The sequence below is a fragment of the Mytilus galloprovincialis genome, chromosome 2, assembly GCF_965363235.1.
Source record: "Mytilus galloprovincialis chromosome 2, xbMytGall1.hap1.1, whole genome shotgun sequence".
Taxonomy (NCBI): Eukaryota; Metazoa; Mollusca; class Bivalvia; order Mytilida; family Mytilidae; genus Mytilus; species Mytilus galloprovincialis.
In genome coordinates, this window is record NC_134839.1 from 77,317,572 (window position 1) to 77,341,815 (window position 24,244).

The 24,244-nt window shown below is 32.4% G+C and overlaps 1 protein-coding gene across 1 annotated transcript; it reads left to right on the forward strand.

Moving 5' to 3' along the window:
- Nucleotides 1-360: 360 nt before the first annotated feature.
- LOC143064443 (uncharacterized) lies at nt 361-23,990 on the forward strand. Its single transcript, XM_076237270.1, has 5 exons — nt 361-1,301; nt 11,955-12,443; nt 17,844-18,019; nt 21,809-22,063; nt 22,641-23,990. Exons 1-5 carry the CDS (start codon nt 833-835, stop codon nt 22,848-22,850), a joined length of 1,599 nt encoding a protein of 532 aa, XP_076093385.1. The 5' UTR covers nt 361-832; the 3' UTR covers nt 22,851-23,990.
- The last annotated feature ends 254 nt before the right edge of the window (nt 23,991-24,244 follow it).

Below are 24,244 nucleotides of genomic sequence, written 5' to 3' on the forward strand. Positions count from 1 at the left end.
ATGAAATTATGAAACTATAATAACGATCAACATCTGTAATATAAATCTAACTACTGGCAATAAATTCATTATTAAATTCAACAAATATTAATAAAATTTCTTAAACTTTATAATAAGTATCTATAAATGACAAATATGTAAATATGTCATATAATAAAGTCAGTTTAACCCAATGACAGATCTTGTTATGTAAAGAAATCGCTGTATCTGTTTAATAGCAATGTTGATTACAGTAATAGTTTTACCTATGTTTTCCGTATAGATATACTAAGGTAAGTATTACCTGAGCATAGGTAATACTTGCTACTTTATTAATGATTTCGTGTTGTAGTTCTTCAATTTTCCGCACTTTGCTTTAACATATAAACACACTGGCAGTTTACCAATAGTGATTAATGGATTGAAAACCCATCCAATTAGATCTACTAGATTTACAAAGGTCGTATTCCATTGGACAGAGATGTTGACCTTAAAGGTCACTTCTCTATTCGATTATTTTTTCTATTGTCGAAAACTTTGATTTTTAAGCTCCGAGACACGAGATCATTATTCAAAGATTGTTACCCGCACAGATATCTGTATCGGATAATAAATATTATCACACCTATTGGAATACGTTATATGCTCATTCATGAAACTGCTATGAAAGGAGACTTGACAATTATCTTGAATATTAACTTTTACAGGTCAATTGGAAATTAATGATAGATTTTCACATGGAAATTAAATCGGATAACTACATCTTCAGATTCACAAAGTAAACAAATGCGCGAAAAATACGACTTATCTCTTTTTAATTTTTATTCGCTTTTTGAAATAATTAATAAATAAAATGAAAGAAGTGAAAAACCTGTATTCAATTTTAATTGGAATTTTCAATGTATATTCCGTAGTTTGTGTTGTTCCTTACATTACTGATAATAGTTCCGAAAATCTAAGACTTGATGATGGAAACTGGTCCGGACCAAGAGACTCGAGAGAAAGCGAATGGGTTAAAGGTGCTTTCAATTATGTTCAAAATTTAAAATGTGAAGATGTATTTTTTACAACAGAAAAAGAATGTTTGGCTTTATTGACAGTAACTCAGTCATCCTATGTTGTACATGTAGCACCATTTAGTGGTCATCGGACTTACGAAACAGTGTTGCCAGAAGAGGTATTAACAAGAAAAGACAATAACCATCAGGGTGTTTTAGTACTAGACCCGTATCCCACAGCTAATTTTGGACATCTTGTGATAGTGTTTTTCATTGATTACAAAGATAAACTTACGTGTGATTCTGAAAACGGAATATTTCTAGGTAAGTCTAGTATATAATGTATTACTGATGTCAACAATGATAAGATTAGATTAATGCATTACTATTTTTTGCTCTTTTGGGTTCTTTCGTTTCGTATGTGCTCTCTACTCCAAGGACATCTGATGTTCATAATATGTTATTGAAATGTCACTAGATCACAGAATGGAAAAGATAGCACTAAAATGTTGATTGTTTTCTCCCAAATGATATGGATTTAAGATTGTCAAGAAATAGGTTGTGCCTATTTTCTTTGATTTTATTTCACACCATTGCCATTTTCAAAAAGTCTTTCAATGTTTCCCCTTAATTCTTTAATTCTTTAATTGTGTAATTTATGTTTTAAACATTATGGCGTATTTCTGATTATGAACTTGAAGACTGTAAATATTAAACCATTTAAAAAACGTTCGAGTTGAAAAAAAAAGATCAAGAAAATTTAGAAGGATATTGAAACAAACAAAAAATTAGACGTTCCTTTAGAGCAATTACAGTTACATTCTTAACCAAAATCTGATTTATATCCGGAAGTAACGCTATGTATTATCTATACTGCATGTAGGTAAACATTTTCACAGCATTGTGTATAGAAATTGCAATGTTATTTTTGTATGTCAAATTGTTGTCTATTAGAATCACAACTGTTATTGTTGACTAATCAATTTATAAACAGACATAGGTTAAAAAGCGCATACCTTTTTGGCTTAAAAACAGACTAGGTTGTACAAATATTTTAGGTAGAAAAAAAATTAACGTCATATCTTTTTTTAAGCAAACTTTCTTTTTATAGAACATTGTGATTTATTGGAGTAAAATAAAAATATAATTTTGAATCGCCGAATACAGAATATCGCTGAAGAAAATGTTAAAGCAGTTGGTGACTTTATTCCACTCGTGAGATATTTATCTTATTACATAAGTTACATTTTACATATTGTTAATACATCTAGCTAATATTCTTATTCATACTCAAATTATTTAGTGAATGAAAACGCATCTATATCGTAATCCAAATGTACATTTGCCTCGACCTCAGTATATTACATGAATCAGCACATCAAAAATAGAAAATCATTTATATTTTGAATGTTGACTATATATGTATAATGAAAACATGGTATTAAAAGTATGAACATCTGTGCTTTACAAAATTTATTTTTAAAAGCAATGAACTTAAAAAACGATCTCTCTAAAACTTTAAATTGAATATGCCAATTTTCAGATAGACCTATCACTATATAGCATTCTCTGCAAGTCTTCAAGGTCAACCACACATACGGTACTATTTTTGGGAAACATTGATAGCTATTTAATAAGCACAGCATTGAAATAGAGAAGAATCAAATGGAATGGTTTTAATTTTAGCTGCACTTCAATACAATTAGCTCTGAATAAACTTGACCACGCATCTTCCCATTTAACCATAACATGTCGATATAAAACTGATTCCGTACTATCATTTATTTAATAACAATGACATACAACTTATTCTTTATTTCAGTAAGATAAATAAAAGTGGACCAAATGTTAGAGAGCTTAACTGATGTTTCAAACCGCGTATTGAGAGTTAAATCCTCACATTTTTTATAAAAATTTTGATTGAAGCTTTTTGCAATACAGAATCTAATTTAATGACATACTTCTATGCATTTGACTACTGAAAAGTAACGATAAACAATAGTATCAGGTGTCCCTCAAATTAAAACAGGATCCCGCTTCTAGAATACCTTAACGGGATTTATACGTAAGCCGGTATAAAATCAAAAGGTTTAACAAGCTTGTGTATGTAATGAGATTGTAACTTAGGAATGTATACAGGTGTTAAAGGTAAAACTCTTTTCACTAAACGTTTGATGTTCTTTAAACCGCCGATCATCAATTTTACATAGCTATAAATTATACTGTAAAAATCCTTATTTTCTAAAACCGATATGTTCATGTATTTTTGTATATTGTGAGCTTTTGTTTTTTATTAAAAGCGATCATTCTTTGTTTTTTTTATTTCTTTTTCGATCAACGTGTAGAACGTGTGTATGTATGTGCGAAAACTTGCGCCTATGGAATACAACAAAACTCTTAAAAAAATATCCAAAGGACTTTAATAGTGAGAATGTACAATTGTGTTACTGAAAACAATGTTCCTAACTGAAGAAACAAACGGCTTCAAATGAATTTAATTATCTTCAGAAATGTTGTTGATAAGGTCATTTCTATCATGTCGCGAAAAATAAAGCAGATATCACTTTCTGGCGTTGCTGTTAATATCGGCGTCATGTTTTTCAGCATTTTTTTCTCTCATATTTAACCCAAGTATACTAATATATTATTACTATTGGATACATTTACAATTGATATCAGTTAAATGTTATTGAATACGCAACTACTTATTGACTGAAAGCATTATACATTTCATAATAATTTTATATTAAGCTTAATAACGAAGGACAGTTTGATTCAGGAAAACTGACCACAAATTAAGTTTGACATGAAGCATCTTCTCTTCAGCCATCTATAGCGCATTAAATTTACACCGTTAAATAAATTCTGATAGGGGTCACTCATAATTTTTGAAATGCTGTTACATTAACATCCCCGGCAATATCTCATCTGACTTCATAGTAATGCTTCATGTATTGAATTTGAAGTAATTGTTTTTATCTATGTTACGTTTTTTCAATTTTGTTGCTGAGCAGGTAATACACCCACTACTTTGTTTAATAATTGATTTCAGACTAAACGTTTTACAGTTTCTAAAAAGTAATATACAGCATATTTTGTAGGTATTGTTTTTGAAAGAAAGAAAGAAAGATTGTTTCATAAAAAATAAATAATTTGAACAAATATATTTCCTTGTATGATTACAATTTTAGATTATAAACATTCACATAAGATGTATGTAGCAGCTCTCTATTCAGATTAACAAAAGTCTGTATTCACGTTTCTTTCTCGCCGATTTTAAACAGGTGGTGTGACCCACTGTGACAGAGATTTGTAAGCTATTAATTGAGAAAAAGGGAACATACAACAGGTTAAAGGAATTCTAATTACTTTAAAACATATTCAGGGTGGTCTTGTGAACTTGTATTTTCTGTACAGATAGTTTAATCCTTTACATGGTTGTTTTGAAATCATTCTGTTTAGAGATTAATCTCATGCATGTTTAATATCCACTCATTTTCTGTACAGAAATTGAATCCTTTTCACGGTTACATATACTAATGAATATATGATCAAAATAAAAAAAAAAAGTTTGAATATCAAACTACTATTTTAACGGTACTTTATTGATTGACTCTTGGGATGCATTCGTGCTTTAATGCAGTCTTTAAATAGCAGTTAGCGTAAAATAGATGATTTCTGCCTGTCCTGCTTAAAAAATACAAAGTAAAGCATATATGATGTCAGTTTTGAAATAAATTATTTCTGCCTGTCCATTTGATATAAATTATTTCTGTCTGTCCATTTGATATAAATTATTTCTGCCTGTCCATTTGAAATAAATTATTTCTGCCTGTCCATTTGAACAGAGTGATTTCTGCATGCCATGTTGGAAATTTGATGTCTACTGACTAACATGTATTTCTTTTGAAATTATTCTGTTGCTTGTGTTCCAGTGTTGTTATCTTGTTGTTTCATTACTACAAATCCTTTTTATTCAAATTGCAAAAATGATAAAAGTACACAATTTATAATTGCATCTACTTATGTTGATGCATTTCTCGCGTGAAAAGCAGATTTCCGGTACTCCAGGTAATTAAATCTAAAGTGGTAACGCAATGTGAAAACAATAGTAGATGTCTGGTGATGCTCAAAGCACTAAGTAACATAACATTTCAATATGGTTGTTCAGTACTATTTGATGGTATATATTGTATAAAGTATTGTTTACGAATTAACCTTCAACCTTCAATTTAAATAATACAAGGACACACAATTAACGAAATATATTATTATAGCGAAAACATATGGCACAGGCAATTATATAAAAGTTAAAGAACATAAACATCTAAAATGCAAATATTAAATAAAACAACAACAAAAAAAAAAAAAATACGATGAAAAAAGTCAAAAGAGTAAGGCGTGTTGTAAATATCAAGATAAATTTGGAAAAATACAACCAGAGCACTCTTGAACATCAAAAAAAGCATAAAACAATGCAACACCAGAAACGATAATTTGTTATCTAATACAAAATACAAACACAACTGCAAACCATAGAAAGTTCTTCTAAGAGTTTAAGCACACAACATGTATCACAATAGTATTGGAATACAAATTAATACCAATTAAAATAGCATTTACAAACAAACCACAGCAATAGGTAGAATCAATTGGAAAATATGTCCGGAACAACTTAAACCCAATTATAAAACCCGAAGAAAATTTTAAATACACTAATACAGAAACCACTAAAAGAATATTAATGCAACGGTACATTGTTTGTTGTTACAATTCTTTTCTTCTGTTTGGTAATTTTCTCACCACTACTTGAAAATCAATGATAACTGACTATCACAAGTCAATGGAATGATCATTCTGTTGACCTCATTAGAACATTCCAGATTTGTTCAGATGAACAGCTATAAAAAAGAAGATTTGGTATGATTGCCAATGAGACAACTGTCCGCAAGAGAGGAAAATGACACAGACATTAACAACTATAGGTCACCGTACTGCCTTCAATAATGAGCAAAGCCCAGAGGCGGATTTAGAGGGGGGGCCAGGGGGCCCGGGCCCCCCTTTTGGGGAAAAAATTTGGTTGCTTATATAGGGAATCACTGAAGCGTGACTTGAGCGGGCCCCCTCTTAGATCAGTCAGTGGGCCCCCACTTATAAAAATTTCTAGATCCGCCAGTGAAGCCCACACCGCATAGTCAGCTATAAAAGGCCCCGATATAACAATGTAAAACAATTCAAACGAGAAAACTAACGTCCTTATTTATGTACAAAAAAATGAACGAAAAACAAATATGTAACACATAAGGCTAAGCCATTTTATCATGTCATATGCTACTTCCAAGTTTATTTTTGAAATAGAATTGCTTGGTATACATGCACATCTGCTTATTTTTTACAAAAAAAAAACAACAACAGAAAAAGTTGGAACGTTTATATAAAATAGAATAGAATAGTTTTATTTCCCAAATTACAGTGCCCATAAAGTGCATAAAATCAGATACAATCGATTGACATAATTGGTAACTACAAAAAAGGATATATATAACTAGACCTAACTAAAGCAGTTAACCTAAAGACAAACATAACTCAAATACAAGTAAAAACTCTATTTCATAGGAATATATTTTTTTATTATTAAAAATGGTCTTTTTGCACAGTTAAACCTCCATGGGAAGGGGAAATATGAAGATATATGTTCACACTCTAAAAGTCATATTTCCCCCGGGCGATGACCTCGGGAAATATGACTTTTATTGTGCGAACACATCTTCATATTTCCCTCAATAAAGTGAAATAAATGTATATATATTACCCCTATAAAATGTTTTGATTGACATCACATTAGATATTCAGTGATGAAAAAAGAGCCATTGAAGTAATTTAGCTTTCAACTTCATTTGATAATATTGTGTGACAAAGTGTAACTTGATCAAATGATAAACATTGTATATGTATTTACTTTGACCATTTATTGCTAGATTGCATGTTGCAGTTATTAAAAGCCTATTATTGTGGGGAATGTAAGTAGAAATCATTTCTTCAACGATCAGTATAAGTAAAAGATTGTTTGGTCCTTTTCTTTGACTTTGATGTGAACTACTTGATTTGTTTTAGTTCATCGCGTACTTCTTTATTTCTGTCATGGAATGTCTGTTCTCTCGAAACCTTGTCGACACTAAATCATTCGACATGACCTCAAAACAGCAACAATAATCATTTTGATTTTTATTCGGCTAGTTTTTGTATTTCACTGGGTACAGCTGTCAATCGAATTTAAAATTTAAGGCGTGACATTGTTTTTAAATTAACTTTGATTGTTTAGAAAGTACAAAAATATTAAAAGAGAAAAGAATCAAGTTATACAAAAATAAAAAGAATTAAAATGATAAAATCGTGTTTACAATTAATAGAATTTTTTCTATTTAGTATTTTTTGTTTCCATATTCATACGATTTTATAGATTAAATTTATAGGGTTTAGGCATAAAGTTTTATTAATATTCTTTGCATATTGAATTATGTAAAAGGGTGTGGCAAAATAGGTATTTCGTATATTTTTTTTATCAATGACCATAAGTGTTACTGTTTAATTGTACGAAGCGTAACTGATTTATTGTACGAAGCGTAACTGATTTATTGTACGAAGCGTAACTGATTCGGCTTTCAACACATAACTTCAATTTCTTGTAACAAAACCTTTGATTGACATATAGCATTGTTATTGTTATTACCAGCATCAAGTCTGACATAACATTTGTTTGTATTATGTTATGTTTCTCAAATACTTCTTAACATTGAGAATGAAAATGGGGAATGTGTCAAAGAGACAACAACCAGACCATAGAAAAAACAACAGCAGAAGGTCACCAACAGGTCTTTATATATATATACACATCGCCAAAAGTTAAGCAACACCTGATAATTTTCCATAATCGTTTTTTACTAAATTCATAACTTATCGAATTATTGATACAATAACTGAATTTGTGTTTTTATAAGAAAACATATGTTAATTGAAAAGTGAAAGTTTGGACTGTTTTCATGATTGAACTTTTGACTGTTTTATTTGGGCTAATGGTTGTAAAATGGCAAAATAAAATACAAGATAAAGTTTCAACTTTAACTGAAGTTTTTATAAAGTTTGCTCTTCACTATACACATTATTCTTTTCAAATCTCGAGAGTGACAATTTGTGAATAAATTAAAGTACAATTTAGGTCACTAGCGATTGCATGTATCCTCAACGCTTCCGGAAAAAATCAGCCACATGTCGTTTGGTACTTTGAACTAAGTGTCGTAATGTTCTAACAAAATTTCTTTGCCATTCATCAATCAAGGCTGCTCGTAATTCCTGTAAGTTCATAGGCGGATCCAGGGGGGGGGGGGGGCTGGGGGGCCCGGGCCCCCTTTCGTGGGAAAAATTTGGTTGATTAATAGGGAATCACTGAAGCATGACTTGAGCGGCCCCCCCCCCCCCTTAGGTCAGTCAGCGCCCCCCCCCCCCTTTAGGCAAAGTTCTGGATCCGACACTGAAGTTCTTACTAGCTTGAACCCTGTTGTTGACTTTTCGAGCAATATCATCTGAAACATGCTAAATGGAAACCATATCCGGTGGTATCGGTGGCCAAGGAATCGTGCCAATTGCCTCCTGACGTAAATTATCTGATACAATGCGTTCTCTGTGTGGTCTAGCATTATCGTCCATGAATATCGGTCTAGTTGCAAGATTGCTATTGTCAAAATGTGACATAACGATATCTCATATGATTTTATCGCGATATTTTTAACCCGTTATAGTCCCATCCAGACCATAAAGGTCAATTTTTCAGTCGAAAACAAAGCATCCCCAAACTGTCCCCCCAACAAAACGCTGTAGTTACAAGGATGTGATGTTTCTTGTATGCTGTATCCCGAGGACGCCATACGCGCATGTGCCCATCAATATGATGGAGGAGGAATCTGCACTCGTCAGACCAATGGACTTGACGACATTGTCTCAAAGTCCAATTGCGGTGATCACGTGACCACTGATGTCGAGTCTGACGATGCCTACGAGTCAGAAATGGTCTTTTGACTGGTCTACACGCACGTAAATTGGCTTAATTTAGTCTTCGGTTAACAGTTACATTTCATTGCACTAAACTTGGAAGAAAAAACGTGCATGAAGCTTTCGAAAACCCGTTTTTAATGTACCTAGGAATAAAATTCAGACCTGACTGTTTACCAGCAGATTAACAATAGAGAACAAAATATATGGTAACAAATTAAAGCAGTATCAAATTTAATTGTAAAACAAAAATTAGAAGCAAAAACATTTAGGTGTTGCTTAACTTTTTGCGAGGTGTATATATATATATGATTAATGTGGAGTTTTTCTTATTATGACTTTGAAATGAAGCCAAATAATTGTATTCAATTACATATAAAGACTCAACTTTATTATAAAAGAGGTGTATGGTAATAGGAAAATAGCAATTAAATGTCAGGCATCACTATAATGCATGTATTGTTTACATAACAATCAAATTTAAAGTGTACAATGAAGATGACTGATGACAATTGTTCTTCCTAACCTTTTAATCTTATAGCAGAAATTTCTTGATATTTAAATAAGCACTGATCCCTGATATAAACACATTTTTTTCAAGGATGGTTTCAAGTTTTTATAAGATTCACAATTTAAACAATCTTCAAATTAAATAAAGCAATTATTGGGACTGCAGGCCTAGGGTGATATCACTAGCTAGGTACCCAGCCAGATAAGGTATATTGCTGGGGGACTTCATGCATCATATGGTATCATTATGACTAGCAGGATAGTACTAGTGGTAAAACTGCTGGTGCATCCGGTCCCGGCAGTTCAATAGCTGTCACTGTAACAGTAAATTCGGTCCGGTAGTAAACTTTATTTTCCGAAATTTGTTTCCTAGGTAATAGAAAAAAAAACTAATTTCCTAGTAATAAAGTCCTTAAGGTTGTTACAGTTTTTTCTCTAGGAGAAAATTCCTATTTAAATTTTAATTCTGAAGACATTGATTAATGTTAATTCAGATTTTCCACAGCTGGTTTTCGTGCCTTAGTGTTAGTGTTAGTGTTAGTTGCTGTTCCTCTAAAGGCTCCAGCTTTACCAATTTGACTTCTTATATTTGGTTTCAAACACTGATAAATGTGTAAATGGTGCAATAAAAAAAAATATTTTATAATGTTCAGCATTTTCAACACCTGACTGCTAATCAGGTTTATTTTATTGGTGTAACATTTTCATATTAAACGGCCCTATTTGTGTTTGTTTTATGTTACTGACTGATGCAAACGACTTATTGATGTTCAAGAAAAGCATTTACTCGTTATCAATGTATAAATGTTTAAATTTGTTCACCTGGCACAGTTTGAAGCAAAAATCAATTATTTTAACAGTAACTTACCACATTATCTTTTAAAATCACATGTAAAAATTAATACAAATACATGTTGAAAATTGCTTTCAAGTGAAACTTATCTTCTTCATAGAAACAAATACTCTTCTTTGATGTTAGTAAAACAGCAAAGTTTTGTACGTTCACCGACTGACGTCTTTGATGTAGCGGTAGGTATGTACAAATACAATGTTTTCTCTCTCTCTGGGTCAACAGGGTGTAAATAAAACAACGATAAACATAAAGGCTTTTAAATTGTTTATAACTTTTTAACTTTGTGGTTTTGGAAAACGGCGATTCTTTAAAGGGGCTCTGTGTTGTTTTGTGATTATGGTTGCTTTAATCGTAATTAAGCGGCAATTGAATGAGATAAATCGATTAAATTCTTTTACAAGTTGATTTCGATATTGATATATGACTGTTCTGGTGTTATGATGAATGTTGTTTGTCCGCGGTTTACATGAACGCATTGATTACGTTATCTTAAACCACTCTTAACCCTTACCATGCTGAGTTGTTTTCAGAAATTGTCTAAATTTCGAGTATTTGCAAAAATATGCAAATGATATGCAAATGAGCTGTACCCTGATGCTGATGCATACTGATTACAATAAATCTAAAATAGGTGATCACGGGGTGGGGTGGTCGGAGTGAGGAGGCGGAATTTTTTTGTGGGGAATTTGCCCCAAAGTTGGTCCTCAGGTACAAAAAGCGTCAATTTTGACCTTTTTTCGTTCTTTTTCTCGACCTGTAAGTCCGAGAGATGCTAATAGATGCATCCATCTGTAGTTTACATGTAGCGTGGACACCAGTGAACACTTTTATCACAACAGTTGTTAGGTCGGAGTAAAACTGATCTGGGTTCATCAGTGTAAAGAAGGTCATTTGCACCAAAATTCACCAAATTTCGGAATTTTTCCAATTTTGAACTTTAACTGGACTTGCAACCGGAAGTAGTCGTTTCCTCGGCGTATTTTGATAATAGACACGACCAGTCGTTATGTGCCTTTAGGTTAACGGTATTTGTCAAGGTTTCAATCCTCTGAACTCCGTGATTCAGACCTTGAAGGGAAGCCCACCCCTCCAAAAAACCCAATTTTGTCCGATATCAAATTTTGAAGTTCGTATTTGAGCTCAAAATGAATATTTAAAGTGAGAAACATGACATGAATAGTTTCAGATTGAGGAAACGTTCATACACTACGAAATAAATGGTATTACGATGACCTCTAAATGTATGGAGCGCCATTGATGCCAAAATAACGGTATTCTGGGTACGGCCGTAATATTACGGCCCCCGCACGACAAGGGTTAATGGTTTTATAACACTTTATCGTTTTAAATGAAATTAGAATACGCGTGGCCGAGGGGTCTAAGAAGTCAACTATTGTATCTTAGTCGACTAGTACTATCAGTTCTCTCCGGGCACTTCGGCTTCCTCCACTCATAAAAGGGCATTAAAAACTGTCCGCCACGAAATAGCGCAAAGGTGCAGGAAGTGGCGTTAAAACACCAACCAAATCATCGATCGATCTTCTAAATCAAATACTTTTCTATTTTAGATACTCATGGTGACTGTATGACATTGGCTCTGAAACGCCGATGTAAGAACGCAATAAAACGTCATGGGCGACGAAAACACCATGCCAGGCGATGTGAAATTAACTTTCTACCTTTCGTTTATCTTTCAAATCCTTCGAAAAGTTACAATCAGCAGAAACATTACAATTACTTACGATGTTGGCAAGGTTTAGCAGGATATTCCCGATGTCCAGAATTAAGAGACGAAAGCGTAACAACAGAATTAATCTGTAACCCTATAAGAGATAATACAAAGAGATGTACAACAACACACGAGATGGTCCACACTAATTGTAATATGTTTGAAATATGTGACCAGGCAGTCCTCATTTCAGGGGGATGGAACAGACAAACTACAGGTGTTAGATCTCAGAGAAATTTGGAGAATATTTACTGGATGTTGAGAAAAAATGGATTTAAGAAAAGCCATATTAAGACATTCTTCGCAAATGGAGCCACTGGTATAAATGGTAAGATTGATTTATTTTTTTTGTGATTTTTTTTTCTTATACCGGTAATTATATTGTTTCAAAATATTTTTTTTATGTAACATTCAATATGAATAACGTTTTCTCAAAGGAATAACATTTTCTCAAAGTAGCGCAATCGCTAACCTGGATACCTAATAACGGTAAAAAACGAAAGAAATATCATATTGATATTAAAACTACCTTTTTAATTTTGCTATGAGCAATTTCACTAACAAGATATTTAAATTTTAATAAATATCTCACTATAATATGTGAACGGATTGTTTTCTCTTCGTTTGGTGTACTTCTTTTACCTGTCTGTCTCCTATGTTCAATAAGACACGAAGTTGGACTTACAATCTAATTCTTCTTAGGGTTATTACCACATTATGGCCATTCTGTGCGATATAAGAATTCTATATAGTAATTTGATATCATTTCACTTTATCACATTTTTTTAAAAATTACATATTTCATTGGGTTTTAAGATAAACTTTTACACACACTGACGACTTATTTTCATTTCAAATCGGATCAAAATAAGCATAATTTTAAGAATAAAAAAACACATCTGTCACGTTTGGTTTCATTTTGGTTGAACGTTCTCGGTTGCTTTAATATACTGACTAGGATTGATATTTAGACCGATCTGATCCCTTTGGCGCTTATAGGTCATGTCGGACTTTTAACAGAACCAAAAATGAAAAATCTTATTAAGTACGGTTTATTGTGTTTTCACTGACTATGCGGTATGCGCTTTGTTCATTGTTGAAGGCCGTACGGTAAGCAATAGCTGTTAATTTCTGTGTCATTTGGTCTAATGTGGAGAGTTGTCTCATTGGCAATCATACCACATCTTCTTTCTCTATATTTGGACAGGTGGGTGAAACCAGAAAAGACATGAAAAACTCATACGTGAGAATATTCCTTCGGCTAATATTTTTTCTCATCTAAGGTATAAACACCAGCAGTTGTTGTATTAACATGCAGGTGCCTTTTGTTGTTAACCCAACCCTTTCGATTCTCGCCCTCTAATTAGCAACCTACCGTCAAGTCATTCTGACATGTTCATTCGTTCTTTTTTCAGAAACTACTTGTTGTTTTCAGCAAACCCTTTAATCATTGATTTACGGCGTAGAGTTTTCATTCAAATACAAAGTTTCCCATTTCAATTGATAAGTTTGTACTATCATTAATCAACCAGTACATGATGATTAAATTCAATTTACACTTTTTCATCTTTTTTTCACAGGTCGTAACTCTTATACATTAAAGAATCTCCCCTAAAGCAGAAGTTGAAATAAATCTTTATATGTGTAAGATAGAAGGCATTTCCGGTTAAATAATTTTACATACTGAAAAATATCATATAGATATGTAAAGATTTCATTGTAACTGACTGAAATCAGAAATGTTGTGATATAATATAAAATTGTGTAATATTTGAAAGTTATAGAATATGAAACGTAACGATAAACTCGAACACTATCAATTTCATATCTAACCTCAAAGACCTTGGGTAAAGTACAACATTCGTCGTTTTTGGAACTAAATGAATATTACCATAATGACTTTCGTCAATCGACCTCCGTCAAATATGGTCCCCTTTAATACCGATAGACAATTGCAGAATTTCCTTTTTATCCTGCAATTGGGTTGGATACAGCCCTACAGATATCGCTATGCTGTATCTGTATACTATTCAGATATCGCTCTTAAGCTCCGCCCATTGCCGGACTGAGTATTGTATGAAACTGCGTGACCTCAGAATGTGTATTGCATTCGCATTCAAATGACGTATTACTTTTATACGTTCTGTATGTTTTCAAACATTTCTTTAGAGCAATAAGAATCACACCAATTTTCTGATAACATACACACATGAACAGCAGTCTTTTCTACGATGACAACTATCGATTTCAAAACTTGAATGTGTATGATTGTGTAACAAAACAACCATGTCTTTCAGCATTCATGTTTAGTGAATGTCGAGTCTGAAGCGTAGGACAACTCGTACTCTCCTGTTTCAAATTGGACAATGTTTGTTATTTGTTTTTACTGTTGAAATTAGTTTTTATGTTAAAATAGATAATTATTCACCTTGAGCAATGTATTATTGTTGACCATTCGAGATTCTTTTTTTGCGAACCCGTCTTCACTTGAATGTGTGATTACTTTATCGCATTACTACACGGGCCTCAAGGGGTTTCAAATCGAAAATAAATGCAAAACATGTTTTTTTGTGTCTTTCGAAATACAAATAAAATATAGAAATAATTGCAGGATAAAGACAATAACTGTTTAGTGTCTTTAAATATCATCTGTATTTGTACTCGGCTCGAAACAGGTGTAGTAACTCGCTAAAAGCTCGCATACACCTTGTATCCTAGCCTCGTACAAATACAGCTGATATTTAAAGACACTAAACAGTTATTGTCTATGTATCTTCCTACACTTCCTCCAATCCTACTATCAAGCCAATATGACTTTCAGTAATGTATATTGATACATTGGTGGACCGCCCTACCCTCCAGCTCCTACCACGATGCTAAAATGAATATTATTTACATATTTAAAAACACTGGTGGACTGGAAATACTAGTGGTCATTCTTTTTCCAATATCGTAATGGGACAGTTTAAACGATTTATCGATTTTTTTTGCTCACCTGACCTACAGGGCCAAGTAAGCTAATACATCACCTGGCGTCCGTCGTCTTTTGTTGCGCTTCATTGACGATATTTTAACTTTTTTCTTTGTGTTTTTGTTTTTCATTTTCAACTTGAAAACTTTTAAAGACGGACATAAACTTTTTTGGAATATAAAAAAGGATCTGCAAATAAGTCAATGTTGTTGAAATCGTTCTTTGACCATTGTTAATTAATGTCCATCACTTCAAAAATAGCAGTATATTTTCAAATTATTTATATCTTATATTAATCTAATTAACATTGATATGCAAAATATTTTTTTTCAATTTTGCTGATTTGAAGATCAAAGTAAATGCAAGCTAAAATGCTGCTTACAGCGATTGTTTGAAAAAGATTAATGACACGCATGCGTGCAAATTTGCCGTTTGATCAACAGGAAATTTAATTTCTTTGCTGGCTCCATTTATTGAATATTATTGATGAAAAACAATACTATCCACAACGATAATACTCGATTGACTTGTTAGTTAATTTAAAAAAATCACAGGAAAATAAATGTAAAGCGGCATTGAAATCTTGTCAATCCAAGGTAATTGATCATTAAGACATAACATTTGAAACATCAAAGACATGTTGATACTATTATTTTATTTAGTTTTCATTAGGAGTTTTTATGTTCTTGAAACGTTTTGATTTTCACCGATACACGACAATGTTTACCTTTATCAAAATCATCATTAACTTTCAACTTTTAACTTTACTGTTGGATCAAAGTACATATATTTGTGGTCCTCAAAGTCAAAGATTAATTGATCATTGATGTGAAATTTTACACACGGATCACAAGTTTTTCATTAATCTTTGAAAGAGACTTTAGTTCTCACGACAAAATGTATCCTTAGTTAATGAAAATATAAATAATTCAAGTTCATTTTGTCGTCTTCAAAAGTAAATATATTTTTTTGAAGTTAGCTTTAATCAATGATGATAATTGTTCATGTTAAATTATGTATTCGAAGTCTAATGGGATGGGAATCACATCGGTTGATAAAAGGCTTGCCTTTTTAATTATTTCTGAAAAAAAATACAGTATTCCCGATCTTCACTTTTAATGAACTGCTCAGTCGCTGATTTGAAAACCCCGGCATTGATGTCTTCGGCTGTTTAATGCCGTTTGGTCGGGCCTTTGCTGTCTCTTTGACACATTCCCTAATTTAATTCTTAATTCTATTCTTCTGTTTCATGTGCATGTTAGTTATCCGTCAAACTCTGCACAGTCATGAGGTCAACATTAATATACATTATGTATAATGTATATGATATATAGAGAATTATACATGGCAAAATCCGTATCATATGTCGTATCATCCCGAGACACCAATATCAGCCCAAGGGCCTTTAGATCACCTCATTGTGATAAAGGGTGCGCATCAAAGTTGGATCCAACAGCAGGCTATTTATCACATATGCAAAACCACTGTATTTACTGTATTTACTACTAAACATATGATAATATAGGGTTATTGCATGAATATTCCCCAATATTCATGCAATAACCCTTTTATTGTATAGCAATATAATATTTGAAAGTAAAAAATTGTTTAAACTAAGATTTTGTCGTTGATGACGTCATGAATTTTGAAGATTTATTGCACTAGTGCAATATTAGAATTTATTGCACGCTAACATTTGGTTACTTTCTGTGGGAAATATTATAGTGCTATGCAATAAATAGTTATATTGGATGTCCGACTTGTGGTACTTATGCTGCTGATCTTGCAGAGTACCTGTGTTAACTAGCTGCGAAAACGTAGCTCTTAAGGTCCTTTTGATGATTTTTGATATTTGCGGACCATATGCTCTATGGCAAAAAAAAATTCAAAGGACAATAGAGCTACGTTTTCGCAGCTACTGTGTTAACGTTCGTTATTTTGTGGGGTTTATGTTGCTCATTCTTAGATTTTTCTGCGTAATGTATGGATTCTTTTTCTTTTTTTTTATTTTGCAATGTAGTGTTGTTACTTTCACAACACAAAAACCTGCAACTTTGAAAGCACTGTATTTTCTATACATGCAATAGAGTCTAGCTGGTATTGCTTTACACTTTCTCTATCTATATGCCGTGTTTATTGGATTTTACAAGTACACACCCGTGATATCGCGGGTTCGTGACCGACTTAAAGTATATAACTATGCCTAAGCCTTATTTTAGTAATTGGTATTGTCATCTGATAAAGTCATGTCGATTATGAGATACACAGGTTTTTTAGCTTTCAAATCTTTCTGTTTGAACCCGTCGACCTGGAACTTATCAATTATTGGTAATATTAATTATTTGGAAAACAAAAGGTCCTGGCTATCCAGGAATGGAGTATTTTCAGCCCTTTGATTATGACCCGTGTATATAGCAAAATCCTAAATACACCGTTTGGTGGTGCGCCTGTCAAATGCGGAACGTACAGATAAGGTAATAGCTAACAGGTGAATATACTATTGGTATCGGTATCGGATTCGACCCGGAACTTGTTAATTATTGGCTATATCAATTATGTGGAAAACAAAAGGGTCTGGAGTGGTGTAATTTTTAATCTACACCATTGTCCTATATTAGTTCCATATAGAGTTGAATTCTTTGATTTGTCGTTTTTACCCGATGACGGCTGACAAATTGGACCTCGTAATTTTAGTATTATAGATGTTATAACGCAACACCAAATTGTTCAAAAATGTTTTATCTTTTTATTTTGTAGTGCCCGGTGAACTTGCCCACCACGTCCACCCTGCTGCTATGAAGCTTGCACTGAGGTACCACATACAGACTATGTGTAGATCACCTCATTGTGTTAATTCGTTGGTTCTTTACATGAACAGTCCTGCTAAAAGTGATGGAACTATGTATCTATGGGACATAAACTCGGATGGACTGGTGAGTTCAATAATTAAAAATACAAAGATTTGCGTAATGTTAAAAGAGAGAATAAATATTAGAGCAATACCAATTCGCCAGACGCGTGTTTCTGAAATAGCATTCATCGCATATGCTACATTAAAAAACAAAATTTGTGTTGTCAAATAAATGACCATTTGGAGCGATAAAAAGTATGAAAGGTTAGCAAAAAAAAACAACAATGTTCAACGTTGCCTTTCGGAAATGCAGCTTTACCTTGAAAACGTTAATTATTAAATACTTTGTATTTCAATCCCATCACACATTTCCATAGAATTCTTTACGATGTTTTCATAAAGTGTGTCTTGCCACTGATACATTTCTGATATATTTTTCATTGCGTTATTCATCTTTTGATTGTTTAAATTTATAAATTAGATGCCATAAAAAAAAACACTATTTTACAGTTACTAAGTAATGTTGTTTTCTTTCCGATTTGCATATCATATTAGTCCCTTTGATACCAGTTATAATATATATATATGTACATATTAGTTATGGCTCATTTATTTGTTTTAAGTAATGAAACTGTAGGTTGCACTTCTGTAAAAATAGACACTGCTATTTCCAATAAGTATTTTGATATTTACATAAGAGTCATATCAATAAAGAACGTTAACAAGACGTCTTTTATAAAGAGCTTGCATGATTTCAGAAGAATATTTTTTGGGATTTAGGAAAAGGTTTTCGTCTCTTTTATATACGCTGGTTATGCACAACAATGACCAGAAAATGAGACCAGCGAGATAATGTAGGGTTTATATATATAAAAAAAAAATACAGAAAAGCCTAAAACATTATCTAAAGAAAAACGACGAAAAGAACAAAACCCAAGCGTCCATAAAACACTTCTATAACTATACTAATGTTTGAGCAAAACGAATCACAACTAAAACTTGGGGTGAACTCTGCCCCAGAAGATTAAGCACTTCATTTTGTGTCACACGTTGTGTGTCTCAAGACCAGTAAATATTCAGTGAAATGTCATATTTGTTGATGTTTCAATCGACGAAAAGGAAAAAGAATCGTCACTACGATAAATGTAACAAATTCGTAGTCATCTATGACATATATATCCCATAGCTTCATCAATATATACTTAAAGTAACATATATTATTATGTCAACCGATCGACAATGTCGGGTGACATATTGCTTTTCCTCTGTTTCTTTTTCTGTATTATAATTATTATTCTTCCACCTATTTTGTCCGGCAGTTTTCTCGGAGCCAATGGAACCAATCTTAATGATAGTTAACTATAATGAGGAACACAAAATTTCGGGTTGCAGTAGGTCTTAAGACCATAAAAAATGGCTGCCGTTACCATGGAAACGGAACAATTGTGAAAAATTCCAGTTTTTGGTTTTAATGAATTATTTGGAGTTGCTTTAACTTAGAATCATTATATTTTGATACAATGTAGGTGCCGGGCATATACTGGTTTTGGATGATTTTGGCAATCATTGGAACTATAATGTTGCCATGGAAACTACACCAAAAATTTCCAAAATATCAAAATGCTCCAAATTTTATAAAACTCCACAGGAACGATGAGCAACATTGGTAAATGTGCAATTTGGCATTGGAATTTCAAAAATGTCTGCCGTTACCATGGAAACAAGTCAAAAATGGTAAAAATGCTTCAAAAACCTTAAAGTGGCATTTACTTTCTTAAAATGGTAGGTCAAATCCATTGAAACTTTGATGGTATGTTCCCTCCCATGTACCAATGTGGTATCTGCCATTAGAAATTTGGAATGGTATCTGTTACCATAGAAACCAGCCAAAATGTCAAAAATTTCAAAAAATTCAAAATGCTCCAAAATTGATGAAACTTGATATATTTGTTGACTGTCAAGTCTGCATGAGACTTTTGAAGTTGGAATTTCCAAAATGGCCACCGTTGCCATGGAAACTGCAGAAATGTCAAATATTTTCAAAATGCTCCAAACTTAATGAAAATTAATATTATTGTTAACTGGCATGTATAGATGAGACTTTTGACTTCGGAATTTTCAAAATGGCTACCGTTGCCATGGAAACAGAAGAAATGTGAAACTTTTGACAATGCTCAAAATGTACTGAAAATTTACAGAAAGATATATCGCAATGCGTTGATCTGCATTCACTGTTAAATTGTTTTCAAATGGATGCCGCTTAGTGGCAATAGGGGAAGGGTGACATCCGCTATTGCTTGCAATGGCAATTCTAGTTAGTTTTGCTTCTTGTTGAAAACTAGATGGTGACAGGTCATTTTTACAACTGTTCCTTTGTTCTTTTGCTCTTTGGTAGATATAGTAATCTCGTTGGCAAATATAACACATTTTATTTTTTATAGAAACTGTATTTGTGGTGATTCTTTGCTTCAAATGCAATGGGACAGACGAGACTAACATACACCAATACTTATAATTCCCCCCATCATCATCTTAATTATATTTCAAACAATCTCAAGGTTGGAAATATGATCTACATCGGCTCATCAAACAATTAGCCATATTACCTTTACTATAAAACTTACTAGATTTCCCTTCGTCATGTTAAGATATGCCAACTCATAGTAGATAATTGATATAAAGATTGTGTCCATAATTTTATATAATAAACAGTTATCATATACAGTTGATCTTTTTTCTTTAAAGAAATATCAAAATTATTTAAATCTCTGAACGCTCTTCATTTTATATTTAGAAATTATTTTTGTTATGCATATTAACTAACTAAGGTATATCAGATCTTGAGGCGAAAATTTTTACAAATTGATTTGCAAAGTAATTAAAGTTGATTTGTAAAATAATTACTGTAATCCAGTAGTCTTATTAGAAACCTTTTTTGACAGTACTGTGTGAAGTGTTTATTATTTATCTACTAACACTGCCTTTATGGGTGGTCGGTTATTACATGTTTGGAGAATTCTGTCTGACAAAGATAACTTATTTTTTATTAAGAGACATCTGATAAAGATATATCCATGTATATTTGACTTGTATTGTAACTTTAAATCAATTGAGCAACCCAAAATTATACTGTATAAATAAGACACAAATTAAAAATCAATATATGAACATTAGACCGTTGGTTTTCTCGTTTGAATGGTTTTACACTTGTCATTTTTGGGGCCCTTTATAGTTAGCTGTTCGGTGTGAGCTAAGGCTCCGTGTTGAAGACCGTACTTTGACTTATAATGGTTTACTTTTACAAATTGGGACTTGGATGGAGAGTTGTCTCATTGGCACTCATACCACATTTTCTTATATCTATGTAATACTTAGACTATAAATCGATCTGATATGATAATGTTTGCTTTTCAAACCTTCTGACGGAGGTTAGGAAATCTAACTTTATGAGGAAAACTTCCAAAACTTGTTTATCGACGGATATTGACGAAATTGTACAAATCGGCAATATCGTCAGGGCTGAAACTGTTTGACAGTATACATTTTAAAGTAGATTTATATGAGAAAAGAAAACAAAATTGAAGAAGGAGGTGTCAGTTGTACATCTGCCAATAACATGGAACACAGAATGTTACCGTTCGCGGTCATTTTAACCCAGTTCACGAAGCGATTCTGAGTGTACTTTGACTTCAAATCTACCAATTACATGCAAAATAATTTTAATTCTCTTAAATCTAATACATTTTTATTGCAGAGGCCTTTTGGTATAATTTGAGGTTGCTCTCTCATTTCATCTTTACAGGTTTAACAAATAATCTGTAGTTTTGTGCATGGTAGCATGTAATTCTATTAATACTATTTTATTTTACAGGCAGTAGATGCTGAGAAATATTACTTAAAAGAATTCAAAGAAGATATAAGTAACTGTCAGGCAGAATACGTCCATGTGATAGTCGATCAAAGTTTCTCGGGAAATATAGCTGACGCATTCAAAAACTCGAATGATCATCGGAATGTTGTTGTATTTGCTAGTGGAAAAGATCATGAGTATGCATTTGATGATGAATTTACAAGTCACTGGGCTAAAGCTAATCATACAACGGAGTGTACTTGGCAGGTACAAAAGGTCAGTATTACTTTAAATAAAGTGAAAAATACGCGGCATTAATGTGAAGCAGAAATTTTTCTACCCAATTTTTGGTTAGACAAATTTAAAATGAAAGAAATTCTACACAAAAATTTGAAAAATATCGTGCACATTAATCATTAAAAAAAATCAGTGTCTTGCGATAAAATGACTCCAGACAAGCTCAATGGTAACCTTATACTTGTTATTTATTAATAAAGTAGCTTTCGCGCTTTCTAATTGCTGTAATTATAAACCAATAGTATACACTTACCTTTTAACTACTTCTAGTGTTCATTCCAAGCATTTTTCTTTGTTGCGTTTACTAATGACCTGAGTTTTATACTTTTCATTAAACGTCAAACTTGATGTAAGAAGACAGGTACTTTCTTTTTGAGAAAAAAAAAATATCTTAAGTTTGGACTTTTTGGAACAGTACATCGGATGGAAGGAAATTTTCAATTAAATCATCATGTTACATTTTTCTAACTCATTTATGATCATTTTTATCAGGCAGATTAAATGAATAGCGATTTTTTAACTCGAAATGTGAAATTTGTTTTTGTTTTGTTTTCAGCAAATCAAAAATAAAGCCAGCAAATCAACTCCAGAAAGCCATGAAGGTCAAAGGGGAGAAGTTAGAACGACCATTTTTGGAGCACCTTGTCACGTTATTCCTCCATTTTCTAATCGTGAGCTACGCCATGATTACTTGGGTTGTCAATCTCTCCCAACGGCATTGTGGATAAAAAAATTATTTGCGGATAAGAATCCATGGCGGTATTAGTGAAGGACTGCTATCGAACACAGCAATACTATGATGGGGCTATATTTTTTTTTACATCAAAATAGGTGATCTGCTTATAAGACATGATGCATAAGATTGAATTAAAATAATGATATTAATCCATGGTACCATACACAAGAAAGAAATTCGACGTTATAATAACTGTGATTTTGTCGTCGTCATTGTTACGTAGTCCGTATTAACGTTTTAGTATACGTATCATGCAATAATGTTTGAAATATTGAATGTTCACAGTAAATACAAAAACATCTTTTAGATGTACTTGAAAGTACATTGAATGTTTCACGCGTATTTGTTTCCATTTTTATTATTTGAAAAGCTCATTAGTGAACAATATTGATTTGACATTTTTGTGTTATTTGCTTGTTTTGTCAATTAAAAAACACAATACAAAGACGATATAAATCGACAAAGCTGAAATCGGTTACATAACATAAAAGGAAATGTTGAGGAATTTTCGTGCTGGAAAACATTAAACAACCAACAAAAGTCTAGATGATGACTTTTTTTCAATTAATAAATACTTTAAATTATTAATGCGGTTTGTAATCATTCCAGTTGAAGAGACATGAAACATGTAACGGGTACACTGAATAGCATTTGTTGCAACAGAGGTTCCCAAGATAGTTGCAGTTTTTGCAGTAGAATGTGAAGTGTTTCATTGAAAAGACAACTATGTTTGTAAAGATACAAACTATAGATGACTGGCATAGTTACAATCGATATGTGAGATTTACACATTGCAGAGAGACAAGTAAAGTTACCATGAAGAATGCAGGCATACTGCAGACGACATGCGTAGTTACAATGGAAAATGTTAGTGTTGGTGTTATTTAAAAAAACATTCAGAATTCCAAAATAGAAGAATGCACCTTCAATGGTTAAACATAAAGTAGAAACACTAGATGTTTGGATACAAGGCTAGTATGGAGATTAACAACGCATTGTAACGGGTACATAGTTGTGATGAATAAACGGGTTGTGATTTATGTAATATTTGTACATATGGAACTATTTATATTGTTGTACATCATTGAATTGTTCATTTTTTACATTTTCATCAAAATCATGTATTGTTGTACTATTGTTATCTATAAAAATAAATACTCTGACAATATATATTAATTTCTACATTAACCCATGTGTAACTGAGTCTCGCCCAGTGTCCTGAATGACATCAGCAAACAGGAGCATTAACTATATTTTCGCCAAGTATTACATATATTGATCAGCTTTGGTACCATAAATCTTTCTGCAGTTATTTTGACATGGGATTTTCTTTTGACATAGCGAAATTTGTTTTGTGAAAAACAATGTGCTTTGGCGTGTTTTTTATTGGCATTAATACCACAACGTCTTAACTTATATTTACC